The sequence below is a fragment of the Camelus ferus genome, chromosome 8, assembly GCF_009834535.1.
Source record: "Camelus ferus isolate YT-003-E chromosome 8, BCGSAC_Cfer_1.0, whole genome shotgun sequence".
Taxonomy (NCBI): Eukaryota; Metazoa; Chordata; class Mammalia; order Artiodactyla; family Camelidae; genus Camelus; species Camelus ferus.
Genome location: NC_045703.1, coordinates 59,856,058 through 59,871,820, shown reverse-complemented (window position 1 = coordinate 59,871,820; position 15,763 = coordinate 59,856,058). Strand labels below are relative to the sequence as shown.

Here is a 15,763-nt window from a genome sequence, read left to right as displayed (position 1 = left end):
TGCATTATCAAAGTACAGAGTTATGGAATATAGGACTAGAATGAATCTCTCTGGTCCAGCATTTTCTAAAGTATATTATGTAGAGAATGAATCTCATAAGATGCTCTGGAGAAAAATAGTTCTTTGGTCAGATGAGTTTGGGCAACATTACATTCTCTTCTTGTAAATTCACATAATTATGTAAGAGGATGGCATATTTTGTGTGTTTTGACCCCATCTTGATTAAGTCATATATGCTAGAATATGCAGTATTAATAATGATTGCATTCGTTTCCTGTGACTTATGTAACAAATTACTACAACCTTGAAGGCTTAAAACAGTATAAATAAAATTTATTCTCTTACAGTTCTGAAAGCTAGAATTCCAAACAGTATCACTGGCCCAAAATCAAGTTGTCAGCAAGGCCACTCTACCATAGGAGGTTCTAGGAGAAAAGCAGTTCTTTGCTATTTCTAGCTTCTCTTAGCTGCCAGCATTCCTTGGCTTCTGACCACACCCTCCAGTCTCTGCCTCCATGGTCACATTGCTTCCTCCTCTGTATATCAGATCTCCCCCACCTCTCACGCATGTACGGCTCACTGAGATAATCCATGATAATCTCCACATCTCAAGATCCTTAATTTAATGATATCTGCAAAGTCCCCTTTTCTAAATAAGATAACATTTTACAGATTCCAGGGATGAAGAAGTAGTTATCTTTTGGGATGTTATTATCCAGCTACTACAGTGATTCTCTGTTGAGGAAGGGAATTATGAGGGACTTCTGCTTTACATAATTATATAATATTTGAATTGTTCAATAAGGTGCATCTTTTTATAATTAGGGGAAGAACCAAGATTATATTTTCCTAAGAGTAAAAAGAAAGTCGAGGTGGAGGTTATAGCTCAGTGGTAGAGGGCCTGCTTAGCATGCACAAGGTCCTGGGTTCATTCACCAGTACCTCCATTAATAAATAAACAAATAAACCTAATTTCTCCCCCCTTTCCCCACCTCCCCTCCAAAAAAGTAAAAAAAGGAATAAGTCACCTGTATTTATTAGTTTAACAGATATTTTTGCACTGTCTACTGTTTACCAATTTGTGTGTTGGGAGGATGGAAACATGCTATATCTTGACAGAGAGAAGCAACACTATGCTTATTTTGTTTTTTTCCTCTCTGTCAAGGAGAATGATCTTGGAAATAGTAAAGTAATGATAAAGTGATGGCTAACTTGGAGTTGAAATCTAAAATAAGTGATATATTAAAGGAATACCTAGATGCTATAAATGAAAGGCAGCCCAGGTGCTAAGTGAACTGACATGTGAAAGTGCACAACCACTGTTGTTAATCCTCGATCATGGGGAAATGATAAGTTCTAGAACTGGAAATGGAAAATATCTTCCCTTTTGGAAAGGGCAAGGAGGTAGATTCTGCAGTTTTAGACTGGTGAGCTAAATGTTAATTGTAGAAAAACTCATTAGTAAGCTATTAAATTAATATTCTGGGAAGGCTTATCATTCGAGACCAGCTTTCTTCATGAAAGCACAAGATGTATCAGTCCTAATTTCATATATGAAGTAATTATCATTAGACTGGGTTATGTTGTAGACAGACATAACAATGACAAAGTTCATTATTTTTGTTTTTACAGAATGAAGAAACTTGGGCTGCTTATCAAGTAGAATTTGATTGATTCATAACTAATTTAGCAATTATACCACAAAGTAGAGGTGATGTCATCAGGAAACTGTGCCTCTAGTGGTCTGCTTCAGGGTTTCATCCTGTCTCAAGCTTTCTGCAAATTTTCATGTATGCGTATATATGTAATTAATATCCATAAATATAATTTTTTTAAATAAAAAGGGTTTCTTTTTAATAGCTATAAGATACAGTTTATACACCATAAGGTTTACTCATTTAAAGTACACAATTCAGTGATTCTGTAGTATGTTTACAGAGCTGTACAGCCATCACCATAATCTAATTTTAGGATAGAAAATGGCTTTATTTTATACATAGTGTTTTGAAATTTGCCCTTTTTGCTTAAGAATATTAAAGAATATTATGAGTATCTGTTCATGAACTGCATCAGAAGATCTGCTTCATCACATATAGAGGTACTATAAATTCCTCAATTACCAATGAACATCTAGGTTGATGTCATCTTTTGCTGTTATAGGTGGTATTGCAAGGGGCAGTCTACATTTTTAAACAATTGTGTGTATATTCCTTTAGTTGTATTGGGTTGTTCTTCTTAATCCTTGTTCAAGCCGTAAGGTAAACCTTCTTACTCTAACTTTTTTTGCCTCAGGAGGCAATTTTTGAGAGAATTAAATGCCCAAGTCCACATTGCTAATAATTAACAGAACAAGGACTTGAATATTTTTGTTTGCTTTTTCATTACAAATGCTGTGCTTTTCTGGCAAAGCAGGATTTTGACAAACCAGAGTGTATCCAGAAGAGGATGATGAATTAAAGAACAGTTTAAGGAACTGGGATATTTAGGAGACATGTTTATTTCATTTGGTCAACATATATTTATTGAGCACTCAGTATGCGCCAGGCTCTGATATAAATGGTAGACAGACAGTGGTTATGAGACAAATAATGTCCTCCACTCTTACAGAGTTTTTATTTCAGTGAGGGGAGGTTGACAACAAGTAAACAAATAAGATAACTTTAGATAATGATAAGTATTGAGAAAATAAAATGGGATAATTGGGTAACCAGGGAAAGGGTCTTTGAGGAGGTAACACAGGTTTACTATCTCTGCTTTGTAGATGAGGAAAGTGAGGTTCAGAGAGTTTGGGTGAAATAGTTTGTAACTGGAACCATGGGGATATGAAACATTGCTAATTATCACCTACTGAGAGCCTATTTCTATTCTCATTAAGTGTAATCACCACTCATGTTACGTGATGGTTGCATAAGAATGCGGATAAAGTTGTTTAGCACCAGCTGTAACAGGCTCTAAATATGCACGGAGATTTCATGGTGCTCCACATAAAACACATCTAGAAATTGTTGCAAATGGAATGGCTTTCTTGAGTTAGTGATTTCCCTCTCAGTGGGGACATTTAAGTGGACTTTAGGTGATTGTTCCACCAGTGCATTGTAGAAGCCATTCATGCATGAAATGAGGAATAAGACAAGTCCTTAGAGGTCCTTTCCTCATCCTACTGTCTTACTGTCTCTAGAGTCCCAGTCCACAGTTTGAGAAATAAACCTAAGCATCTGGTTTTGAAGCATAAATGTGTCTTCTAGACTAGCGGTTTAAAAACCGTTTTAAAGCAGCAGTGCCCTTCCTTTTAAAGCAATCTTATACTTGAAGTCTAATTTGTAAAACCTAAAATTGGAGCCACCAGGTGAAGTTGATAATAAGAGGTTGCCCATTGTATTGTTCACTAGAAATCCCTTGCATTTGTATATACCATTGACCCTTGAACAACACGAGTTTGAACTGCACAGCTCCACTCCTACGTGGATTTTTTCAGTAGTAAACACTGCTGTACTACACAATCCACGGATGCAGAACTGTAGGTACAGAGGACGGATTATAAGTTACACCCAAATTTTCCACTGTGTGGAAGGCTGGCACCCCAAGCCCCTGTGTTGTTCAAGGGTCAGCTGCACTTTATGTGCTTACTAAAGCACTCTTAAAATTATTTTTTATCATCATAACCAGTACTTGAGGTAATTCTGTAGATTAGGAAATAGGGACATGTAATCCTTCATGGAGCCATAACTATAACCTAGGTCTCTTAACTCCTAAATCAGTGAGATTTCTCCCCCTGATACAGTAGTCTTCCCTTATCTGTGGTTTCACTTTCTAAGACTTCACTTACCTACAGTCACCTGTGGTCTGAAAGTATTAAATGGAAAATTCCAGAAATAATTCATAAGCTTTAAATTGTGCACTGTTCTGAGTAGCATGAACGTAATCTCACGCCATCTGGCTTCATCCTACCCAGGAAGTAAGTCATCCCTTTGTCCAGTGTATCCCACTCATAAGTCACTCAGTAGCCACCTGGGTTATCAGATTGATTGTCATCATATGCAGTGCTTGTGTTCAAGCAACTCATGTTTTACTTAATAATGGCTCCAAAGCACAAGAATAGTGATGCTGGCAATTTAGATATATGCCAAAGAGAAGTTGTGAAGTGCTTCCTTAAAGTGGAGGGGTGAAAGTTCTCAATAAGGAAAAAAAATGATGTGCTGACAAATCTGTAAGTGAAATTGTGTAGAAAGAAAGAGAAATTCGTGCTAGTTTTACTGTCAAACCTCAAACTATAAAAGTTATGGCCACAGTATATACATGCTTAGTTAAGATGGAAACGGCATTACATTTATACAGTAAGGTATTTAGAGAGACAGAAACTACATTTGCATAACTTTTATTACAGTATATTTGTTCTATTTTATTATTAGTTGTTAATCTTTTACTGTGCCTAATTAATAAATTAAACTTTATCATAGGTATGTACGTATAGGAAAAAACAGTACAGTTGACCCTTGAGCAACACAGGAGTTGGGGTGCCAACCCTCCAAGCTGTTGAAAATTTGCGTGTAACTTTACATTCAGCTCTTCATATCCACAGTTCTGCATCCTCATATTCAGCCAGCCTCAGATCATGTAGTACTGTAGTATGTATTTATTGGAAAAAATCTGTGTGTATGTGGACCCATGCAGTCCAAACCTGTGTTGTTCAGGGGTCTACTGTATGTAGTAGGGTCGGATACCATCCAAGGTTTCAGGCATCCACCAGTGGTCTTAGAAGGTATACCCCATGAATAAGGGGGTGACTGCTCTATATGGTACTACTTTATCAATCACTTTATAGCTTTGTTTATTTTTTCTTTTCTTTAGATTGTAAAGAACATTCCTGGGGACTTCTACAAAGGATCTTTTTCAGTTTTGTTCAAGGGAAAGCTTTGACTCTATCAAGTATCTCTTAAAGAAGTCCTTTGTGGTGGTTATATATATAGATGTTTCATGAAGAGGAGTGAAAAGCCAGAAGGATATAGACAAATGAGGCCTAAGACCTTTCCTGCCAGTAACTACACTGGCAGCAGCCGTCAAATGCTGCAAGAAATTCGGGAATCCCTTAGGAACTTATCCAAACCATCTGATGCCGCTAAGGCTGAGCATAACATGGGGAAAATGTCAACTGAAGATCCAAGACAAGTCAGAAATCCACCCAAGTTTGGGACGCATCATAAAGCCTTGCTGGAAATTCGGAACTCTCTACAACCATTTGCAAATGAAACAAGCCGGAGTGCTTCAGAAGTTAATCCACAAATGCTTCAAGACTTGCAAGCTGCTGGATTTGATGAGGTAAGAATTTTTAAAAACAAAAGGAAAGGATTTTTCTTACCTTATACTACATAACACTTTTTAGGTGATCTCCTGCCTTAATGTTTGAGAGAATTTAACCGTGTATGCATATTTGTATATTCTATCAGCAGAGAATGTTGTTTACACTTCCACTAATTATTAAAACAAAATAATGATTATTTGTTTAGTTTTCTCTGTGGTTCTGGGATTTGAAAGGTCGTGGCATGAAGTCAGAGTGGAAGTGCAGGTGAGGAAAGCCACAGGTTAGGGCAGGGTAAGGACATCTGTGTGTGACAGGAGCTCTGGTGAGCTGAGTGGCTGTTGTAGAAATGACAGCTCTAAGGACATGAAATTTAAGTTTATCCTACAGAGAAAGAAATACAATTAGATATCATTAAGCAGTTATGTTCACATCACTCTCATACCCAAATCTTAAATTCACAAAAACTAAAAATTTACTTGTTGATCAAAGGTTTATTTTGATGAAATTTCAATTTGTGTTAATTATGCTGTCTTTAATATTTACCTTCAGAACTCATTTTTGAAAGTTTTTATAGTCTGTATATTTAATCATATCTTGTTTAGGTCGTTAATAGAATTTATTTTCCATGATAACATAATTTATATGAATATTTTAGTTGGCAGAAACCATTTTAGATAAAAATTGGCCATGGAAAATATAACTAAATGTGAATAATCAAGCACTGATTACATTTTCTTTCAAAATTCTAGTAACTTGTTTCCTGATTATAAAAGTGATACCTATTCCCTGTTAAAAATTTAAAAGTATGAAGGGGAAACTAAAAATTACCTTTAGCTCCACTACACAAAAATAATTACCCTTAAAATTACTTCACCTTGTTAGTAATATTTTAGTGACCACATTTTCAGATATCTCTCAATTTAAATTAAAAAATGAGAACCTAAATATGCATTATAGTAATGGATTTGAAAAGGGAGATTTACAACTAAACTAGGAAGAAAAAAAGATTATTCTTTCTGGCTGATTCTTTTCATCCATTTGATTAATATTACTTCCTATTATTTTTATACTTAACTATTCTAAAAATATTGAATTTGCACCAGGAAGTACAGAGAAAAAGAGGAGAAGAGGACCTGGTATGTTTTTCTGGTTAGTAGTTGGAGGATTAAGGAAATGGCTTGAACGGAGATTCTCTAGAGCACTTTCTTCCTAATCCCTTAGCCTAAAGGCAAGAATACAGAGAAGGCTGAATCATTGCTCTTCATCTTTCCTCTTATATGTTGCTGGAGAAAGGAAGTTTAGAAAATCACATGGCTATGAAGGCCCTTAAGTAGTAATGTGTATGTTAGATAAGTCACATCAGTAAATATGTATTTATAAAGCTCTTACTGTGTGTGAACCTGTCAGTCAGGATAGTGAATTATACCAAAGATGGTCCATACCTCTAAGGAACATAAAAATTCTTTCTAACATAGACAGCTTTAAGAAGTGTCAGATGTTGGTCAATGCCCTATTCTTTATTTGTTGGCCATAGTAACAATAATTGTTTTGCATCACAAAATATGTTAGCTTTACTGAAATCACACATTTCAAAATTGTTTACCTTATGACATTAATAACCCCTTAAGCAAGGTTGCTTTATTAAAAGCATTTAGATGTTTATCAATCCTCATTTATCCAAATAATGAAGGAATGATATTATCTATACTCATAGTGGTATAAAGAATATGGCAATTTACTTCTACTACCTCTTGAATCATTGATTCTGATAGCTTCCCATTATATTGCAGAATTTATTCAAGATCCTTAACCAGTTTTTACTTCATTGTTTTTATCATTTCATAAACCCTAATCTTTTCCTTTACACAAAGTCAAGGCAGTTGCAGTATTTTGAGAACATGTTCCTGGTGCTCTGTAAAATTAAAACCTCAAATATTTCAAGATTAATTTCTTCGTAGGAATAAATGTTAAATAGGATTGATGCATTCTTGGGGCACATAAATCTACAATCACTGGAGTGAATATTTGCTTCTAAGCATGAAAAACAAAAGTATGGTTATATGGACATAATCACATAAGACTTCTATTTCAAAGTTACTGATTTGAAGTTACTCTTTTTCACACTGGCACTAACACCCCACTTAAGGGAACAATTGGTTGATATTGTTACAGATGTAAAAAGTATTTTAACATACAGCAATAAAATTCAAGAATAAGTCCCAGCATAATAATCACTAAAATGACAGGTTGAAATTCTAGTGCGTTTAAGACTATGGTTTCCACAATGTTGAAAAAGGATGGTGGATGCCATTTTTCTTATCAACTGAGATGGCACTGCCATGTGATAATAGCATAAATACAGTTACAGTTGACTTAGTTTAACCAATTTTAAAGTTAAGAAAGTAAATAAATAAATAAAGTTGTGAATTTTAATTTAAATTGGATGATATGTATTATTTTAAATTTGCACGTAAAGGGAGACTTTGTATCTCACTACAAATTTGCAAACTCTGATTAGCATAAAATGTGACCACAATATACCCTTTTACCAGTTAAGGATTGAGTTTGGTTGCTTTTAATAAAAATCCAAATAAGAATGCTTTAAACTAGGGGGAGGGGGTTGGAAGGGATAAACTGGGAGTTCGAGATTTGCAGATACTGACTGGTATATATAAAATAGATAAACAAGTTTATGCTGTATAGCACAGGGAAAGATATTCAGTATCTTTTAGTAGCTTATCATGAAAAAGAATATGAAAATGAATATATGTATATTCATGTATGACTGAATAATTGTGCTGTACACCAGAAATTGACACAACATTGTAAACTGTACCTCAAAAAAATTTTTTTTTAAAGAATGCTTTAAACAAAATAGTGATTCAGTTTATATAGCTAGTATTGGTTCAGTCTCTTAAAAATATTCAGAATCTAGGACTCTTAGGAATCTCTTGAATTTTCCTTTTGGTGGCAACTTGCTGTAGCACAGGTGTCATATCTATTGTCTAGGAAACAAGATGCAGGAAGGACAAATACCTAAATCAGAGATAGCAACATTCTTCCAGAAATCCTTGGTTTTTTGTCTCATTGGTCAGAATTGTCATGTGGCCAGTGTCGGTATAAGGAAAACTTCTTCCAACAAAATCAATAACTTTTTCCAAGAAGGGAGAATGGATCTTGAGTAGGCAACAAGTCTCTGCTGCAGTCTGTTTTTTGGTTGCTCTTGTAATCATCTCTGGGCATTTCACATAAGAGGATCATCTATCAGTAGCCTGTTCACCCATTAGTCTTACTAAGCCATTTCTCATTTTAAAATATTGTTTGAAATACCTAATCCTCTAGGACAAGTAAGTAGCTGCCTCCCTCTTGAAAAATGCATGTCAGTATACTTTCTGCATGGTAGTGTATAATTTGTGTTTACATGTAACATAAAGGACAAGGAACAGAGCCAGGAGGACAACCCATATCTGAGCTCCAGACACTGTGCTTATGTGCTTTTACATGTTTTCTTATTTAATCCTCACATCAGATCTGTAAGTGAATTACAGATGAAGAAATTGAGCTCTGAAATGTTAATAAGTAAGTTACCAAAGTTCACATGGTTCTAAATTGCGGCACATAAATCTACAATCACTGGAATGTATTTTTGCTTCTAAGCATGAAAGACAAAGTATAGTGATGAGAAGCTGCTAGAACTCAAACTCAGTTCCATTTGATTCTGGACTCCCTGCTTTTTCCTTCGTACCATCTAACCTTCTAAAGTCTTCATCACATTATCATATGTATATATATAGTCTGAATGGTTTTCTTCTACCATTTGTCCTGTATTTGTGTCCCTGTAAATAAAATTCTCTGAAAATGTAAGCTCTTAAGATAGGAACCAGGACTACATAGCTCTTTTACTAGTAAACACAGTGGCAAAGATGCTTTAAAAAGTGCTTTAACAATACGAGAATGCTTCCCAGTGTGTTGATTGGTGCCCTTCTAACAATCTGATAGTCTCTGTTTGTTTACACAAGAATGAAGTTAAGAATGAGAGATTTAGAATCATGTTGCTGTGACTGTAGCTGGAAGAAGAACCCTAGAAGAAAATAGTAATTTGTTACATGAAGGTGAAAATATTAAAGGACCATTTGAAGGATTTGAGGGCTTGTTTTGTTTTCTTTAGTAATTTGAGATCGTATGGTTTTTATAGTCGTTCTGTGCTGTACACGATACCCTTGCAGCTTATTTATTTTATGCACAATGTAAAGTAGTCTGTTCTTCTTAATCCCCTACCTCTCCCTTGCCCCTCCACCCTGTAGTAGTTTCATAATCAAGACATTAATATTATGGCTTGGGGCCTTGTTCTTCAATATTACGAATTTCTCTAGTGGAAGTTGTAGTGTTCTTTCCTTCTTATTAATTATAAATTTAAATTTTGTTTCTTCTTTTTTAACTTCTTACCAGGATATGGTTATACAAGCTCTTCAGAAAACTAATAACAGAAGTATAGAAGCTGCAATTGAATTTATTAGTAAAATGAGTTACCAGGATCCTCGGCGGGAACAAATGGCTGCAGCAGCTGCCAGACCTATCAATGCCAACATGAAGCCAGGTGATTAATCAAGTGTTTTTCCTCGTCTCTTATCTTATAATATTTGAAAATATTTAAGTATATAAAATGTTTTGTCTTAGGCATTGTTAAAAGCATCACAGTGTAAAAGCATCACAGTGAGTGAAAGTCTTAAGCTAGAATAATAACATTATACAGTGTCACACAAAAACGAATTTGCAGATAGGGCAGTAAAGTTCCATGGATAATTCTGAAAAGCAGCAGTCTAGGTTGAGAACTCCTTGATTGGTTATAATGCAACTAACATATTTCTTTTTGACCATAAATACCATCATTCAGACTCTTCCTTTTTTATATATATATAATCTTCTTTTTGTAGTAAAACATGTTCATCATAAGTATTTAGAAAGTAAATAAGCAAAAAGAAAACACCACTATTAATACCCACAAGGTTTTGTTATGTTTTGTTTCTCAGTCTTTTCCTGTGGAAAACCTGAGTGCGTTTATAAGTGTGTATTTCAATTCTTGTTTAAGCAAAAAAATGGCTTCATATTAAAACCTACTTTATTCACTTAGTATACCATCTATAACTTTCCTTATTATTAAATGGCCTAAGTAATTAGCTACATTTAGATTTATCACATACATTATTTAACCATTCTCTTACTTTTTTGACATTTGCCTTGTTTCCTTTTTTTTTTTTTTTTTTTTTTTTGCCATTATAGACAGCACTGCTGTAAATCTTTGTACATTCCTGATGATTTGGTAAAAGTAAGTTTTCAAAAACTTACAAAAATTTATCAAGTTTTTCTTACAGGCGTACCTCATATTATCGTGCTTCTTCACTTTATTGCACTTTGCATATATTTCATTTTTTTTAAATTGAAGGTTTACAGCAACCCTGCATTGAGCAAGTCTGTCAGTTCTATTTTTCAAACAGCAATTGCTCACTTCATGTCTTTTTGTCATATTTCAGTAATGCTCGAATATCTAAACCCTTCACCAGTAAAGATGACTTGCTGAAGGCTCAGATAATGGTTAGCATTTTTTTTGCATAAAGTATTTTTTAATTAAGGTATGTACATTGTTTTTTAATTATAGTGCTATTTATTGCCCACTTAATAGACTACAGTAGAGTGTAAACATAACTTTTATATGCACTGAGAAACCAAAAAATTTGTGTGACTTGCTTTACTGCAACATTCACTTTTCTGTGCTGGTCTGGAACCAAACCCACAACATCTCCGAGGTATGCCTGTATTGCTGTACAGAAAGATATTACCAACTTAAATTCTCCCAATCAGTTTAATATGAGAATGCCTATATTTGTAAATCCTAGATATTATCCTTTTTGGATATATAATGGCTGTGAAAATACTATCATTTTACCTTCACACTTCTTTGGTCACTGGTAAGGCTGAACATTTATTTATTGATTATTTGTAAATTGACCTTTTAATTCTTTCTTAATCTTGTGTTTGTCTTTTTAAATTGATTTATAAGAAGCCTAATTTATTCATTGTTTCATTCAACAAATTTTTATTGATCAACCACTGTTTCACGCCCTTTGCTTAGCATTGGGTGTAAAGTTCTTACCCTTTTGTGGAGCTGAGATTCTAGTAAGGGAGCTCAAATACTCACACAAATACATGTAGAATTATGACTAAGTATGAATGAAGAGGGAAAATGTATGTGGTACTATAGACCCATATAATAGAGGGATTTTGGACCTAATAAAGAGTGCAAAGAAAACTTTCCTGTGAACTGATAATGGAGCTGATATCTGAAGAAAGACAAGATTTAATGGGGATGGGCTTAGTGAGGAAGCATGTTCCTCTGCATGGCTTGTCTGGCAGGTTTTGATGCCACATTCGAAGAAATGAAAGTGGCTAGAGCACTGAAAACAAGAGTATGAGATATGAATGGAGAAGTACATAGAGGCCTGACTATACAGGACTGTATTGATTTTACCTTAAGAGCAGCAGGAAGTTATGGAAACATTTCAAGCAGAGTAATGATATGATTAGATTTGTGTTTCAAAATGATAGCTCCAGTGGATGAGAACGGATCGGAGAAAACAAGGGAGGGTATCTGTATAGACTTGATAAGAAATAGTTTACAGAAAATGAAGGTTATCTGGACTAGAGTGATGGCAGTGGAGAAAACTGAATGCATTAGGAAGGAGATAGGAGGAGTAAAGTTGACAAAGACATGGCTGTAGATTGCATATAGGGGTGATAATGGAGTGGGATGACTCTTAGGCTTTTGGCTTAGAAAAATGGATGGTGATACCTCACGTTATGAAAGGGAATGCTAAGGGAGGTCAAGATTTGGTGGAGAAGGATCGTAAGTCTGGTTTTGGACTTAAGGTTGAGTTAGGTTCATAGAGTGAGTTATCCAAGTGAAATGTCAGGTAGGGAGCTAGATATATATATATTAATTAGTCTTGCGTATGAAATAGGTCACCTAAGGGAGATAACATAGACAAAAATGACAAGATGGCCTAGAACCAAGCCTATTACTTAGTAGCTTGTAGGAGAGGATAAGCCTGCAAAGACAGAAGAATTAGCTAACAAGGAAGGAAAAAAAACTATTAAGATTTCTAGTGTCTTGAAAGCCAAGGGAAGAGAATGTTTCAAGCGGAGGGAATATCAAAAATGCCAAATACTACAAAGAAAGAGAGGTCAACCAAGGTGAGGACCAGAAAATATCTTGTTGGCTTTAGTGACTTGGTACATTAGTTTGCTAGGGCTGCCATAACAAAATACACAGACTGGAGGCTGGAAGTCTGAGATCAGAGACAGCAGGTTTGGTTTCTCCTGAGGCCTCTCTCCATGGCTTGCAGATGGCCACCTCCTCACTAGGTCCTCACATGGTCGTCCCTCTGCATGCGCATGTGTCTGATGTCTCTCCGTGTCCAAATTTCCTTTCTTATAAGGATACCAGTCATATTCAGTTAGGGCTCACCCTGATGACCTCAGTTACCTCTTTAAAGGCCTTATCTCCGACTACAGTTAGATTCTGAGGTATCGGGAGTTAGGACTTCCTGAATTTTCGGCAGGGACACAGTTCAGCTGATAACACATGGGATAGCTTGTTTCTGTTTCAGTCACAATATCACAGTTGGTTGAATGGTGCTAAGTGTTTTATATATTTAAATCTGTCAGTCTTTTACTGTATGTTCTCAACCTTTGTCATACTTGGGAAGACCTTCCCAGGAGGTACAGAGAAGTACCCCAATATTACTGAATGTTCACTGGCTTTTTCCTAGTATTTGTATGGTTCCATCTTTAACATTTAAATGTTTAATCCTTCTGGAATGTATTATTTATATGTATTGTATTTTATACAAATGTATTTTTAATATATGTTAAGTGTATTATATTGTTCTAAGTAGCCAGACTATTTTAAATGCTTCTCTTTTTTTTTGGTGTCATATGTTTTCTTGCCTGTTTAATTTATTTGGAAATTTCATTAAAGAGAGATTTTGTAAAATCTCTATCTTATTTAGTGTTCAGCTAATTATCTCCCTGCTGTCTTTTTCCTGTTGTAAAAGCCATACTGGAATGTATTTAAAATTAGTGTTGTGTCTATCTAAATTACAAATGGACACATCGTTTGCTCAATGATGCCACTTCTCTAATAATGAATCTACTTAATATATATAAATGAAATGATGTCTATACAAAATTTTTCATTGCTTTTTTGGGGGAGGCAGCAAAGGGTAATAATGCAAAACACTAGAAACAATTTTAATGGCCATCAGTGGAGAGACATTAAATAAATTTGGGTACATCCATACAGTAAAAAACTATAACAACATTTTTTTAAAGTGAGGAAACACTTTATGTACTGATACAGAATCTTAACATTTTCAATGAGAACCAGGCATAAGAGTATGTATGGGAGGTATACTATCTACTTATGTATCCCTAAAATTTCTTACTGATGACATTGATTACCTTCAGGGAAGGAAACTGGTTGGCTAAGGGACAGAGTTGGGTATCCTTTTGCACCTCTTGAATTTTGAACTATGAGAATGTATTACCTAGTCAAAAATAATTAAAAATTTAAAAGGTAAAATAAAACCACATACTTGAAATTTGATTTTTATGATTCTTGAAAGAGAGTTATCATTTAGTAGTAGTAGAATTCCAAGCTAAATTCTTTAAAAGTAGGAGGTTAAAAACATTTTTTTTTCTGTTTTATTACCATAGGGAGTGTGCAACAATCAGTTAACCGCAAACAAAGCTGGAAAGGTTCTAAAGAATCCTTAGTTCCTCAGAGACATGGCCCACCGCTAGGAGAAAGTGTGGCCTATCGTTCTGAAAGTCCCAACTCACAGACAGATGTAGGAAGACCTTTGTCAGGATCTGGTATAACAGCATTTGCTCAAGCTCACCCTAGCAACGGACAGAGAGTGAACCCCCCACCACCTCCTCAAGTAAGGAGTGTCACTCCTCCACCACCTCCAAGAGGCCAGACTCCCCCTCCAAGAGGTACAACTCCACCTCCCCCATCATGGGAACCAAACTCTCAAACAAAGCGCTATTCTGGGAACATGGAATACGTAATCTCCCGAATCTCTCCTGTTCCACCTGGAGCCTGGCAGGAGGGCTATCCTCCACCACCTCTTAACACGTCCCCAATGAACCCTCCTAATCAGGGACAGAGAGGCATTAATTCTGTTCCTGTTGGCAGACAACCAATCATCATGCAGAGTTCTAACAAATTTAACTTTCCACCAGGGAGACCTGGAATTCAGAATGGTAGTGGTCAGACTGATTTTATGATACACCAAAATGTTGTCCCTGCTGGCACTGTGAATCGGCAGCCACCCCCTCCATATCCTCTGACCCCAGCTAATGGACAAAGCCCTTCTGCTTTACAGACAGGGGGGTCTGCTGCTCCTTCATCATATACAAATGGAAGCATTCCTCAATCTATGATGGTGCCAAACAGAAACAGTCATAACACGGAGGTTTATAACATTAATGTACCTGGACTGCAAACAACTTGGCCTCAGTCATCTTCTGCTCCAGCCCAATCATCCCCAAGCAGTGGGCATGAAATCCCTACATGGCAGCCTAACATACCAGTGAGGTCAAATTCTTTTAATAACCCATTAGGAAATAGAACAAGTCATTCTGCTAATTCTCAGCCCTCGGCTACAACAGTCACTGCTATTACACCAGCTCCCATTCAACAACCTGTGAAAAGTATACGTGTATTAAAACCAGAGCTACAGACTGCTTTAGCACCTACACACCCTTCTTGGATACCACAGCCAATTCAAACTGTTCAACCTACTCCTTTTTCTGAGGGTACCACTTCAAATATGACTGTTATGCCGCCTGTTGCTGAAGCTCCAAACTATCAAGGTCCACCACCACCTTATCCAAAACATCTGCTACACCAAAACCCATCTGTTTCTCCATATGAATCAATCAATAAATCTAGCAAAGAGGATCAGCCGAGCTTACCCAAGGAAGATGAGGGTGAAAAAAGTTATGAAAATGTTGATAATGGAGATAAAGAAAAGAAACAGATTACCACTTCACCCATCACCGTTAGGAAAAACAAGAAAGATGAAGAGCGAAGGGAATCTCGTATTCAAAGTTATTCTCCTCAGGCATTTAAATTCTTTATGGAACAACATGTAGAAAATGTACTCAAATCTCATCAGCAGCGTCTACATCGTAAAAAACAGTTAGAGAACGAAATGATGCGGGTAAAACCTTTTAAAATGTCCATTTTTTAAATACTTGATCATGTATTTGCTTGGTGCTTATTTTAAACTATTGTGGTCTACTATTTTTCTTTCTTTTTATGCTAAATATATTACCAATTATTTAAAAGTCAGTAAACATTAAAGTACTTTTGATTATAGCATTTCATTTAGTATTTCA

The 15,763-nt window shown here is 35.6% G+C and overlaps 1 protein-coding gene across 2 annotated transcripts in view; it reads left to right on the top strand.

The window, feature by feature from the left end:
- Window positions 1-15,763, top strand: part of LATS1 (large tumor suppressor kinase 1) — a 36,852-nt gene that overhangs the window by 6,031 nt on the left and 15,058 nt on the right. Inside the window, exons 2-5 of one of the 2 annotated variants that reach the window (XM_032485132.1) lie at window positions 1,633-1,790; window positions 4,849-5,316; window positions 9,749-9,896; window positions 14,072-15,585. In XM_032485132.1, the coding sequence (XP_032341023.1) occupies window positions 4,975-5,316; window positions 9,749-9,896; window positions 14,072-15,585 (2,004 nt within the window). In that variant the 5' untranslated portion in view covers window positions 1,633-1,790; window positions 4,849-4,974. The remainder of the gene's footprint in view (window positions 1-1,632; window positions 1,791-4,848; window positions 5,317-9,748; window positions 9,897-14,071; window positions 15,586-15,763) is intronic. The other variant, XM_032485131.1, reaches the window with a different exon arrangement.